The 13,494-nt window shown below is 51.5% G+C and overlaps 2 protein-coding genes across 5 annotated transcripts in view; both read right to left on the bottom strand.

Annotated features, from left to right (window-relative positions):
- The window catches only part of PLCH1 (phospholipase C eta 1), a 58,579-nt gene extending 53,609 nt beyond the window's left edge, over window positions 1–4,970 (bottom strand). For all 4 annotated transcript variants that reach the window (XM_069024533.1, XM_069024535.1, XM_069024534.1 and 1 more), the window contains exon 1: window positions 4,721–4,970. The gene's annotated coding sequence lies outside the window, so the exon portion shown is untranslated. The remainder of the gene's footprint in view (window positions 1–4,720) is intronic.
- A 2,446-nt stretch (window positions 4,971–7,416) lies between these two features.
- Window positions 7,417–12,926, bottom strand: C9H3orf33 (chromosome 9 C3orf33 homolog). Its single transcript, XM_069024685.1, has 5 exons — window positions 12,727–12,926; window positions 12,584–12,643; window positions 10,055–10,208; window positions 9,234–9,394; window positions 7,417–8,567 (listed from the first exon to the last, which is right to left on the bottom strand). Exons 1-5 carry the CDS (start codon window positions 12,820–12,822, stop codon window positions 8,295–8,297), a joined length of 744 nt encoding a protein of 247 aa, XP_068880786.1. The 5' UTR covers window positions 12,823–12,926; the 3' UTR covers window positions 7,417–8,294.
- Between the last annotated feature and the right edge of the window lie 568 nt (window positions 12,927–13,494).

The following is a 13,494-nucleotide window of genomic DNA, read 5'->3' as shown; positions in this document are numbered from 1 at the left end:
TATAAAACTTAAAAAATAAAAAGCTTTAAAAATCCCCCCAAAATTACACTCCCTTTTGAACAGCAAATATTTAACCATAACTATTACCAGCACGGAAAAAACATCAACGATACTTGGTAATAGAAAACAAAACCATGCAGTATAGGACCCTTTTCTTATTTCTCTAGGAAGTGGTCTGGAGGAATAAAAGCAGAGATTTTTGCTTGGTTTATTTTTCTGACAGGTGAGTTCCCTACTCAAACATGCCACGAGGCCAAAACAGCTGTGCTGGCACCATGCTGCCAGCAAAGGTGTCAGAGGGGGCAAGACAGAATGGGAGCAAAGAAACATCCTGTGGATTTCCCTGGGAGCTCTTGGAAACTCTGAGAATTCAGAGCTGTCTAATCAAAGGGAAAAGGTCACAACAGAGTTTAGGATACAGATCCTGCACTTGCACACTCTTAGATAGATGAGACTTCTTGAAAATGCAGATTTAAAAAAATTTTTACTGGGTTTAATCAGATACTTTGGCTATTCCCCCAGGAGAGCACTAAACACATCTTGCATCGCTCACCAGATGAGGACAGAGGCTCAGCCCAACCCTGACTGCATCCAGCTTGGGTCCTGGTAGAAGACAAATTCCCAGGATTTGCTCTTTAGAAGCAAGAGGAACAGGTTGGGCTCCCTGCACAGCACCACACCAGGGTCTGGCAGACAAGTTCCCTGGAACCCATCCCTCTCAGGTGGGCAGGACACTGAGCTGAGCTCCCTGTGCAAAGGACAACTCCACCTGTGCCAGCCCAGCCAGCCTACAGCCACCTCTACTCTTCCCAGGGCTGTTCATTCCCATGGAGCTTTTGTTCCCAGTCATTTCTCCACTCCTTCTGGCATCACTGGAAGCCATTAAAAGCATGTGTCAGCACAACTTGCTGCTGAAGAAGGCATTAGAAAGGATTTGAACTGACTCCCCATGGCAACAGACCCTGAAAGGGAATTAGCATTTGCTCCCCATTCCTTGAGAGGCCTAAATGGAATTTGTTGTTCTCCTCTTTAAGGAATTCTTTCCAGGAGGGCAGCATGCTGCTGCCTCTGAGGTTCAGCAGGCACAGCTTCAGCTGGCACCTGCCCTGCACACCCTGTTCAGGGTGACACTCATCCCACCAGACATGGGATGGGTCAGTATGAGTGAGAGTCCATGCACATTTTCCTTGCACAGATTTCCAGTGCTCTGCACACCTTTCTGCTGCCTCTGCCAGCTCTCTGTACACCCATTCACCAATCCAAATCAGGTTTGGGTCTGCTGCACAGAGGGTTTCAAACTGCAAGTGAATGCAGGAATCTTTCTACAAATAAAAATCTAAAATGTAGAGAGACGACTCACCATGTGATGAACTGCGAAGATAAAAATAAGATGCCTGGAAAGGACTTGTGCCAATGCAACCAGGCATGGACATGGATGACCTGCACCTTGTGTACTTGGCCTCTTATCAGTGGGTGTGTGGCTCCCCCAAGGAGTGGGCATTTCACACCACAAGACCCTCTGTGCCGGACATCAATTAACACAGTTGGTAATTGATAACATTCTTCCTTTTTTTCACCTCTGAGTGGAACAAAGATCAAGCAAAGAAAGAAAAGCTCGTTGAGACTCAGCATTGTCTGGTGTGACCCACGCCTTCCCAGCCAACACATCCCGTATCCCACCTCAGCCACACGCTGGGTCACGCTCAGTGTGCAAAGGAACAGGAAACTCCGTGTCAGCTCCAATACATCACATCTGTAACCGAGCACAGACCACTCTGCACCACAGCCTGTCTCCACTTGAAGTTTCTTGCAAGCAGCCTTGAGTTACTTCAGGCTGAAGAGACTCACATGGGCACCTCATGCCAAGAACTGTAACACACACGGCCAAAGGCCCTTGGAGCGGTTTTACATCCTTCAGTGGGTGACTGAGCCTCCACCGGGGCACGTGGCATCCTCAGCACCCTGTCCCTCGCTTTTTCTAGCCCTGCAACAGGCACCTGCCCCAAACTCTGCCCACCTCTCCTTGCCCCTCCCCTGCACATCCACTGCCCCCGGGGGAAGCCCTGTAAGCACCCATCTGCAGTGTCAGATACTTCCTCGCATTGTGGATCCCCCAACCTGCCTTCCCATCCCTCAAATCTGTGCTCCACTTCACTCCGAGCCACCCAAGTACACTAGATAGTCCTTCTGTGTGTCAGATGAGTAGCAAAAGGCTCCAAAGTCAGGAAAGCTCAGATCAGAGGGCAAGCTCGGATCTCTGGAGTAACAACACTGCCCTTAGTGACCACAGAGACTGGAACAAGAAAGCCACCTTTGTTACAGAAAACAGTTCCAGTTTCCTAAAGTAAACAAGAAAGGAGGAAAACAAGCCCAAATAAGTACACAAGAACACACAGCTCCCTCCTGGCCGTTAGATCAGTCTGCACCAGCTGACCCTTGCAGGGCTCCACCAGAAGCACCTTCTGCTTGTGGGCTGGGAAGCAAGCCAGATTTATCCCTGGCACAGGCCAGACCCAGAGGTTCAAACCCATGAATCCACCACCCAGGGAACCACTGGCTCTAACACCCTCCCGGTACAACAGCCATGACTGCTCAGAACATGCTCTGCATCCCACTGTGCCACGAGGAAAATGCCAAAAAACTGCTTGTACAGCACCCTCACTTCAACACAGTCAAGAGCATTTGAAGCACTCATCGAAGGAGTTTCTGTAAGACCCTCAAAGGCAATTAGGCATGACCGTCTTACCTCCTCTGAAGGCACAGGCAGAAAATGCTGTCCTGCTGCAGATAGTGCAGCAGGTCTCCAGCAAACCTGGAGACAGATATTTGCTTTCCCAATTCGGAGAGTTGGATTTTGTTCTTTTTAACATTCAAGCTTGTTTAAACTTACAGAAAAACCCAGAGCAAACAAACAAAACAAATCTCTACACCACCACACAACTCCATGTGGCTGTGCCCTGGCTCTGCCATCAACGTTATCAATTTAAATTGAATTGGATCTTGGCTGACACCTTAGAAAAAACTCAGCTTATTCAGATTTCATTAAAGGAAAACTGTTCAATTTATAGAAGGATTACTTTGTAGAGCCAACAGAAACACACAGCTTAGGTGTTAAAGCCTTTCTCAGAAGTGAGGGGAAGCCAAATATTGAACAGAGGACTAATTTTCATTCTGTATTTTGATGCTCATGAAACTGTTCTACTGCCACGGGTATGTCTTGACAGTGTTTTAAATTACAGATCAGCTCATGCAAAACTGGGAGCTGTTAGTAGCGGGTGGCCTCTCCTTTGCTTTTATGGAGTGAAAATTTTATTCTCCTTCTCAAATACCGGTGATTTTGATCAAAGTCATGGCGGGACATCGCCTCAACGGCTGAAAGGACAAGCAGCATTAAATCAATTCCCTAGGCAACCTCCCAAGCCGAGCCCCTATTGTTAAAATAATGAGTTGTGCACCACTTGATCCCAACCCACCAGCTGATCCCCCATTTTTATAGACAATGGGTAGCACAGAACCAGAAAGCACCCGTGAACAGTCGCGCATCTTCAGCTGATAAAACTTAACATTTCTTTCTCTAACAGGCTACAGGCATTTTTAAATGTAGGGGAAAAGCATCCTTCAGAGCTAAAAACAAATTCTGTAAAAGTAGCACTCTCAAACTTATTCCAGGGAGCTGATGCTTTAAGAACCAGGAAGATTTTTAACAGTGTGCATGCACTCTGCTGTCTCTCACCTCCCAAAAAGCCAGAATTTTCTTTCCATATCCCACATCTTTAACTCTGGTGCTTCACTGCAGGGTTGAACCCTGCCTCTCTTTTCAGTACTGTTACCTGCAATTATTCTTTCACATTTCAGAACAAACACATAAGTTTACTTTCATTTCCTTTAAGTTTTGCAGCCTGTGGGCCAGAAGTCCCAAGGACAAGTAAATCAGGAGGGCCCTCTGAAAACAGGCAAACATTGTGTTTTATAACACAGGAGTTAAAGCACACTTTAAACAAAGAGCCTATGACTGGTCCATCAGATAAGGCTTATATCTTTCTCCCTGGAATTTAATAACACTTCTTCTAAAACACTTTTCAGCCAGCTGGAGTTGAAGTTCCCAGAATTGCAGAGTAGCTTAATTACAACAAAATGTGCACGGAGTTTAATTTCCACATCATTGCACTTCCTTTTTTTTTTTTTTTTTTTAATGGTTTATGGAGTAGGCAATTAGAAATAAGGTATTCCTACGGAGGACTCAATCCAGCAAGAGGTTTGACTCTTCTCAACCCCCACCTTCCCCAGCACCTTCCAGGTGGGGACAGGCGTGCTCCCACCGTGCGGCACTCCTGGCTGCTGTCCTGCGCTCTTCACGGGCGTCGGGATTTTCCGCTAAGCCTCTTTTAGCACGGGCTGGGCTCGGCCTAGGGCGAGCCCAGCGGCTGCAGCTCGCTCCGGTTTCACTGCCCGCGGCCCAGGTGCTGCCCTGGCACAGCCGCGGGGCAGAGCCGCCCTGGCACATGGCGAACGCGGGGCCAGCCGCGGGACAACGGCTGCAAGTGCATCCCGGCGATCCCTCCTTATCCAGCAGAACAAACACGGCCGGAGCAGCGGCTGCGGCAGCACCTCGGGAGAGCCCCGGAGCGGCTCCTTCGCACAGCGAGCGACCGGGGCGAGCGGAGCCCCCCGGGCCGTTTGTAAAGGAGGCCGAAAAAAGTTACGCCCTGTAAACCCTCACCTCAACTTTCGGCCGCAAACACCGGGAGAAACCAGCATCAACCGCAAGAGAAAGCCCGGCGGAGGCTCGCAGGAACACAGCCCCGTCCTGCCGCAGGAGCGCCCGCGGGGCCGCACACAGGAACGGGGCTCGGGGGTCCCGTCCGCCCTCACCGCGGCCGCTGGCTGGGTCGGGTCGGGTCGGGTCGGGTCGGGTCGGGCCCGGTCCAGCCCGGTCCGGTGCGGTCCCTCGCCACCACAGCCACACGCACGGCCCCAGCCCGCTCCGGGCGTGCAACCTGCTCCCGTTCAAACCCCAGCGCTGCCGCCCGCCCCGCCCGGCCCGGCGCGGCCCGCCCCCGCCACGGACCCTGCCGAAACCCGGAGCGGCTTCCGCGGAGCGGAGCGTCCCGTCCGCCGGCGGAGCGGCTGCGGCGGCCCGAGCCGAGATCCAGCCCCGGTGTTGCCGCGGCCCCGCGCCTCTTCAACCTGCTCCATTGTGTGTGCGCCGCGAGCGGCGGGGCAGCGCCGCCCGCTCCCCTCAGCGCCGCCCGGGACTGAGCCCCCGCCCGCCCCGCTCCGCTCCCCTCAGCGCCGCCCGGGACGGAGCCCCCGCCCGCCCCGCTCCGCTCCCCTCAGCGCCGCCCGGGACGGAGCCCCCGCCCGCCCCGCTCCGCTCCCCTCAGCGCCGCCCGGCCGGGACTCTCCGGTCCCGCTCCCCTCACCGCCGCCCGCCCCGGCAGTCTCCTCCCGGCAGGACTCACCGAGCACCCCGGACCGAGCCGTGGGGAGCGGTGCCGGTGGGACCCGCTGGGAACGGAGGGAGAAGCGGAGGAGCGCGGCGGCCCCTCGGGGCGGCCCCTCGCCCGGCGGGTGCCATGGAGACCCCCGGCCCTCCCGTCCCACCCCTGCCGTGGGCAGGGACACCTTCCACTGTCCCAGGCTGCTCCAAGCCCCGTCCAACCTGGCCTTGGACAATCCCAGGGATGGGGCAGCCGCAGCTTCTCTGGGCAACCTGCGCCAGGACTTCACCACCCTCTGAGTAAAACAGTTCTTAAATCCAATCTAAACCGATTTCCCTTCAGTTAAAGCCATTCACCGTTCTCCTATCACAATAGCCCTGCTCAGAAGTTTGTTCCCAAAGGATGCAAACAACAGCCCCGTGCCCACGCTGCCGGTGGGCTCCGAGGGGCCGGGGATGTTTATTGCCATTTGCCTGACATGCCACACCAGCAATAAAAAGTCTGTGCAGGGTCGGAGGTATTTTTCTTGGGCCATTTGGGGCCGGGTCTCTCACGCCCTGTGATCTTTTGAAGACGTTGCATCGCTCACGGCATATGCAGTTGCAGGGGCAAAGGCACAAGAGCTGAACAGTTTAGTTCTTGTCCTCACTCCCAGTCAGAGAACTGCCTCCTCTCTTGGAAATCCTCTGCCAGGCCTTGCTGCGGGTGAAGGGAGGGATGGGGGTCCCGAGAGGCAGCGTGGGGGTTTTATGTACTGGAGCGAATGCTGCTTCTCCCCCAGCCTCCCAGCCGGCTCGGCCGGGTTCTGCAGAGATATTTGTCTCTGCTCCTATTACTGCCTTTCCAATAGCCAGGCCTCCCACAGAGACAGGATCTGCAACCTCTCAAGCCCTGCACAGATGGAAAGCACAGCTTTGAACTGAATTGGGTTTTTCTGAGGGGGGAGGGTGTGCTGGTGGGTTGGTTGTTTTTGGTTTTTTTAAGATAAGCCCTGCATGATAAGGAAAGCAGCATTAACAAATAATTACAGGACCTGACCCTCAAGAAATCATTTGTCACTGCAACCCCAAATCCATGTGAGGGAACAACACACTCGTTCACATTCGCCCACACCTCACCTCTGCTTGCTAGAAATATAGCATGTGGCTTCCTGAGACTTTTCTCTCAGCTTTAGAATGGATTTTTGTGATAAATCCTCCTGTGACTCATCAACACAAGTGCAAAGTCCAGAATTACATTTAATTATTACAGAAAATAAACCATAACTGTTCAATTATGCCCAGCTTGGAAAAGCTCCTCCTACTTCCCAGACATAGGAACAGGAACACCTATAAACCCCCAGGAGAAGTGGATTTTTGCTGAGCCTGAATGTGTACTTTGGGGTTCAAACTCAGCTTTGAGTTTTGCTCCGGAGGGTGCCATGGCCAATCCTGAATCCCTGACTGTCTGACGAGTTTCATGTCCAAGAACCACGGTGGTGGCTGGCCCAGCCCTTCGCTGTCTTATGCATAAACCCAGAATCCCACTTTTTTTATTTTTCATTTTCAAACAGGCACAGACACCTGGTTTGCTGCCCCAGAGCTGCCCCCCACACTGGGTTCCAACACACTGCAGGTGTTTCATGGCTCGCTGCTCCCTAGCACCAGCCTCACCCTGGGAGGACCAGGAACAAAAGGAGTAAAGAACCACTAACATCTAGTCTTGCCCAAGGAAACTGGGTTTTTTTTTAGGATCTCAGGAGTCACAACTTTGCCCTGAAGTCAGCAGAGAAAATGCTGATGTAGCAACTAATTGCCAGACAAGCAGTGCTCAGTTATTAAGGTTTTTCTGTACCACACTCTTCTCCCCAGTGTTTCACTGGAAAGCAATCACACAGAAAGGAAGAAAATCTGTAAAACACTTTAAATACATATTGGGACTGTGGGAGGTTAAACAAGGGCCAAAAGCTTGGTATATAAAACATGTAACAATGAACTTAAGAAATCCAATCTTTATTCTAAGAATATTTACAACATAAATAGTAATACACTCATATACTTCACACGTGTATCAAAAATAAAGCAAGAATTTAAGTTCTTAGCACAGTCTGATCCTCCTTGTCAAATTTCATGGTAATGTTTTATATTCATCTAATTTTAGATACCTACAGAACCATCAGAAAGAAACAACATAGGTTCTTCCTCTTCAAATGAAAGGTGTCTTTGAAAAATTTGGATTCCTGACATTATATTCTTTGATACACCAAGTGGTTTTTTTACCCCGAGGAACTTTAGTTATTACAACCTTATCAGCTTTTGAAGATCAGCCGTAACAAATCACCTTTTATATCGCTAACAATGCAACCCGTTATTCAAGATGAATGAGTTTTAAACCACAAATTACACAAAAAAAATAGCACAAGAACAGAATTCAAACAAAAAGTTTGTGTTTAAACCCATCCCACGAGCTTTGTAAAGGCCTGACATGAGGTTTCTGTCCAGTGTGAGCTCAGCAGCAATGGCACATTACAGAGGTGTGAACCTCCAACCTGCACTGTCCCTGCTGCCCTGCCTGGGCAGCACAGGTTGGAGGGGTTTAGCAGGTGGGAAACGGGACAGCTAATTTAGGACATCACTGTGGAGAAGTCTGGCATCAGAACATTTTCATTGGTGGCCTGCACGCTGCTACTAAAACTTCAATCCCATGTGGGTTATGATATGGGATAGATTCCATATAACCCATGAACTGGGGGTTTATGTTCTATGTAAACTGTGAGGTTTGTGTTCCAGACAGGGACCCTCAACATCACAGCACTGTTTGTGATCACAAACATACACAAATCCCACAACCTGGGGAACTGCATTCCCCACCTCTTTACCTCTCGGTGGAGCTTCTAACCCAGCTCACAAACTGTTTCAGCCTCAGCAGGAATTTATTGCTGCTTATGCGCTCCTGGATTCTTTCAGAGTAGCTTTGGTCTTTCCATATGCCTTTATTTTTCTTCACAGCCTTTAGCTCTGCCCGGAGGAGCCTTTTGTGCAGTTTCCAGTAGAGGCGGGAGTGGTGAGGCAGTCCCTCAATCCGGGCTGCTCTGCCCAGCCCTTGGCTCAAGAGCTCTTCATTCAAGCACATACTGAGAAGTCCGCTCTATGAAAAATAATAAAATAAATAACAGATAATTATAACAGATAATAACAGTAAACAGATATTCACCATTGAAACGGGGTTATTTGGGGTTTGGTGTGAACTCCCCCAGAGGTACAAGCTTTACTCATGGCTAAATCTACGCTTTGGCAGAAGAAGTTAAAAGTGAAGAGGAATCCAGGTGACTTAAAACCCAACTCCAGTGTGAGGGTGGGCAGGCCCTGGCACAGGGTGCCCAGAGAAGCTGTGGCTGCCCCTGGATCCCTGGCAGTGCCCAAGGCCAGGCTGGACATTGGGGCTGGGAGCAGCCTGGGACAGTGGGAGGTGTCCCTGCCCATGGGCTGGGACTGGATGGTTTTTAAGTCCTTTTCAACCCAACCCATAGATTCTATAATGCAATGCATTTGTGAGGGAACATTGGATAACCCAAACACTAGGCTAATCAGAACTACAGGATGCCTGTTTGGCACTGGCAGAGAAACACATTCCTGCCACGAATCAGTCTGAAAAACTGTTGCTCCTGCAATCAGATTTGCAAATGCAACATTTAAAATTCACAAGGAAGATAAATCATAAATAATAACATTTGTTAAATGTACGGAGATAACCGTGTGACTACACTCACATTTAAAACCACAGATCAGAGCCAGTTTTTGTCTCTCTCTTTACCTTATGGACTAAAACAAGACACTCCAGGGCTGAGCTGTCCCTTCCCAGGAGCTGGAACCACAGGGGCTGTTTGGGGAGCAGCTCCCGCTGCAGCCAGGCCGTGCTGCCCGGAGCCAGCTCCACCCCGGCCAGGCGGATCAGCAGGAGCCCCTCTGGCTGCCCTGCAAGGGAAAGGGAGAAATCTGGTGCTGGGGGAAAGCTCAGGCTTTGCACAGACTCTCAGCTGTTGGTAATGAATTGATTCCCATGGACTAAAAGAATCCCTTTTAGTTCCTCAAAGCAAACAAGAATTTGGTCTCATCTCTTCTTCAGGAAAGAAAAAAAAAATTCAATATTGCCTAATTGAAAATCAATTTTGGTTTATTTTGCATGTAGAGAAAAGGATCTGCTCCCACTCTCAGCCACTATCCTTTATCCAAAGGGGTGGAAGCATCAGCACCTGCTGGTGTTTGCAAAGCCACTTTGAGAGTCACAGAGGTGAAGGACAGTTTGTTTCTGACAGAAAAACTGTCTCCAAAAATGGGTGTCTGCAAATAAAAGCACAATCCCAACAGAGGCTTTTTGCCAGGAATGAGATGAGCTGTGCCTGAGTGCACACTTCTGCTGCTGGAAGGTATCACAGTAAGGATTAACACAAACACCGTAGTTACAAACTCTCCTCATGTCTTTTATTCCCCAGTTTCCCACCTGTAAAGCACGGAAAGACCAAAAGGCAGAGCTGGAAATGTGCCTCAGCCCTTCCTCTCAAGCTTGCAGCCACTCTAAGAGCAGCAAATTTCATTTCTGCCCTTGCACTTCACACTCTTTTCCTCATTACTCACATTTTCTCTGGATGGCTGTGATGAAAGGAATGCTGATGGGAATGTGCTCAACTTCCAGGCCCTTCTCTGTGATGTGATGTAATTTCCCTCTCAGTTTTACATTCTTTTCTACGAACTCCACAGGTATATCCAAAGGACTTGTGAACTTTGTTGTCTATTGATGGAAGGAAGAGCAAGACAAAATTTTAAGAAAAAATGTAGAGCGGTTACAGCCACACTAAATCCAATCTCTTAAAACAGTTTGGGAACTTACACCTCTATTATCAGACACCATGGGCAAGAAAATATAGATATATATTTAATAGTGATCAGTTGCAGAAGCTGTGCCAGCCTCTCCTGCCATGTTCCCTGTTTTACAGGACTTGCAACATCGGTGTGGACATAAAAACCAGGCTTAGAGAAAGAACAGAAACTGCCGTTTTTTGAGCAATGCCTATTGAAGTTCACTTGATTCCCCATAAAAAGAGTGTTTTAGAAGCAGCCTGAATGGGGCTGGGATAGGGGTGAAAGGAAGCCAAAGGACAGACACGCTGAAAACAAAGGCGGAGCAGGGAGGGCAGAAACAACCCCACCTTTGGTGCGGGAGGAAACGAGGAGACAGACAAAAGCAGGTGAACAGCTTTGAGAAGATCACAAGAAGATTAAATTTGATACTATAGCCTGGGAGGAGCCAAAGGGGATGGTTATGTGATCACACAGGAAAACCAAGCTGAGCAGCAGCAAAGACTTGGGCCGTGACACAGGAATGGAGCAGCCACAGGTCTGGGGTGAGGGAGGATGGACGGGTGAGACCCCAAAAAATTAGGACCCCCAAAATTTGAGACACTGAAGTCTCACTGTAAGAGGCCTTAGCAGAGTGCTGACCTACTTCTACACAGCTGTGAAACCTGTGAAACCCGCTGACCACTGATGTACAACTGCTGGGAAAAAACCCACCAAAACACAACTAAAGATGTGTCTCCTGTGTGTTATTTATTTAGCAAACCTCCCCCTCTGCGGTCCATAAGGCCTCCCACTAGGAACACAGGAATTTGGGACCTTGCAGGCAGGAAGCCTGAAGGTTTTTAAGCAAAGAAGTTGTTCAAAGCTGAACTAATTTAAAGCTCTGGAAGCTCCACCAGCCAGGATAACGCACTCACAGGCCCTTGGGTCAAAAGCAAACAAACAAAAAATAGAGAAAAATAATTCTGGTAACATTCGTAGTTCAGGTTTTCTGGTATGATTTTAAAGCAAAAGCTCCACACCAATGTTCTCTTGTAGCATTTGGGATTGTGCAGAGGGAAGATGAGGGTAACTGTGATTTTTTCAAGCAGCTGGAACCCTGTGGGAGCGCGGTGGCTCCTGCCAGTGGAGATTCAGGTTTTCCAGGAGTGAGCAGCGTGGTGTTAGTGCAGCGTGACCTGACCATCCCGGGAGTGAGGGAAGATTTGGGTGATGTTTAAAACCATTCAGAAGCGGTTCTCAGCGTGGAAGGGCAGAGAGTACTCGAGGAAACTCCTGTTTCAGTTGTGTTTGGACAAACGAGGGATGGGGAACGGGCCATTACCCCTCCAAGAGGCTTTAGGAGCAGACAAACACAAGGAACCCGTGGAGATGCCACATGACAGTGATATCGAGCCCCCCAAGATCTGAATCAAACTTTGCTGGTGTTGTTCCGTTGTTAATCAGTAGCTGTAGCAGGACCATTATGATTAAGCAATCGCATTGTCAACCTTGCATGCTTGGCTAATCGTTTGTTTTAAGGAAAAGTGAAGACAATGCCAAGATGAATGGGCTGTCTGGGCGGGAGCCACCAGGAGCGGAGGCAGCAGAGCGGAGCCGACCCTGGGGAAAGGGAATTCCAGCAGTGGGACAGCGCGACCACTGACCCACTGACCACCCAGGCCTGGGGCACCCCGGCCTCAGACGGAGGGAAGGGCTGGGCCTGCGGGCTGATTAACATGGAAACCGGAGGTACAACTAACACAAAGCGGGTTGAGTACGAATTAATAGAAAAGTCATGTAATTTGTAAGCAGTGAATGCTGATGCTTTGTTAAATACATAAATAACGCTAAGTATTGAGGAGTGGGGAGCCTTTCGGGGGAACCACCAGCTCCTGCTTTGAGCAAACCAGAACAAAACACAGGAATGCTTTGGCCGTGCCGGCGGGAACAGCCCGCGGGCGGGACAACCACGGGGGGAGAGGCAGGCCCGGCCTGGCCCCCTCCGCCCGCGGGCCCCGAGCGGCCGTGCCGGGCTCCCCCCGCATTCCCCGGTTCCGAGCGGCCGTGCCGGGCTCCCCCCGCATGCCCCGGTTCCGAGCGGCCGTGCCGGGCTCCCCCCGCATTCCCCGGTTCTGAGCGGCCGTGCCGGGCTCCCCCCGCATTCCCCGGTTCCGAGCGGCCGTGCCGGGCTCCCCCCGCATTCCCCGGTTCCGAGCGGCCGTGCCGGGCTCCCCCCGCGCCCCCGGGTCCGTGCCAGGCTCCCCCCGCGCCCCCGGGTCCGTGCCGGGCTTCCCCCGCATGCCCCGGGCCCGGCCCCGCACTCACCACGCGGAGGCTCCGCGCCAGCAGCAACACCCCGGCCACGGCCGCGCCGGCGATCAGGCCCTGCGGAGGAGAACGGGGCTCAGCGGGGCCCGGCCCGGCCCAACGCGCACCCCCCCGGCCCGGTTCCCGCCCGGCCCCGGTACCCGCAGCAGCCCCAGGTGCGCGTCCGCCCACTCGGAGAGCCGGGCCAGGGCCAGCGCCGCCCGCTCGGAGCCGCCGCCGCCGCCCCGCTCCGGCATCGCCGCGTCCCGAGCGCCCCCGCGGGCGGCTGCGGACCCGCCCGGGGCCAGCGCTGCCACCGAGCCACACCGGGCCCGGCCAGCCCCGCCCGGACACTGCCGGGGGCCAGGGGCAGCCACAGCCTCTCTGGGCACCCCCTGCCAGGGCCTGCCCACCCCCACAGCCCGGAATTCCTTCCCGACATCCCATCCAGCCCTGCCCTCTGGCAGTGGGAAGCCATTCCCTGTGTCCTGTCCCTCCATCCCTTGTCCCCAGTCCCTCTCCAGCTCTCCTGGAGCCCCTTTAGGCCCTGCAAGGGGCTCTAAGGTTTCCCCGGGGCCTTCCCTTCTCCAGGTTGAACTCTGCATTAAGCTCCTCAAAGCTGTACCATATCTTCTCTGACCCTTCAGATGCTCCTTTCTTCTTGACATTTTAAATTTGTTTGGTTTGTCATTCTTGTTGGTTTGGTTTTTTTTGTTTGGTTTTTTTAATGTTAAATATGTTTAAGTCTGCAATAATTCTAATGTTAAAAAGAAAAAATCACTTTCAAACAGAGCTGGTAGAAAAAAAAGTAGCAAGATCAAAATATGGATGCTCTTCAGGAGCCTGCTAAGGGGCTGGCACAGCAGTAACATTTCCAACTTACAAAATTGTTATTTAAATTAAAAGCACAAATCCATCACTTGTTTCAC

The sequence above is a fragment of the Aphelocoma coerulescens genome, chromosome 9 (assembly GCF_041296385.1).
Source record: "Aphelocoma coerulescens isolate FSJ_1873_10779 chromosome 9, UR_Acoe_1.0, whole genome shotgun sequence".
Taxonomy (NCBI): domain Eukaryota; kingdom Metazoa; phylum Chordata; class Aves; order Passeriformes; family Corvidae; genus Aphelocoma; species Aphelocoma coerulescens.
The sequence above is the reverse complement of the archived record's forward strand: the minus strand, read 5'-3'. Positions and strand labels throughout refer to the sequence as shown.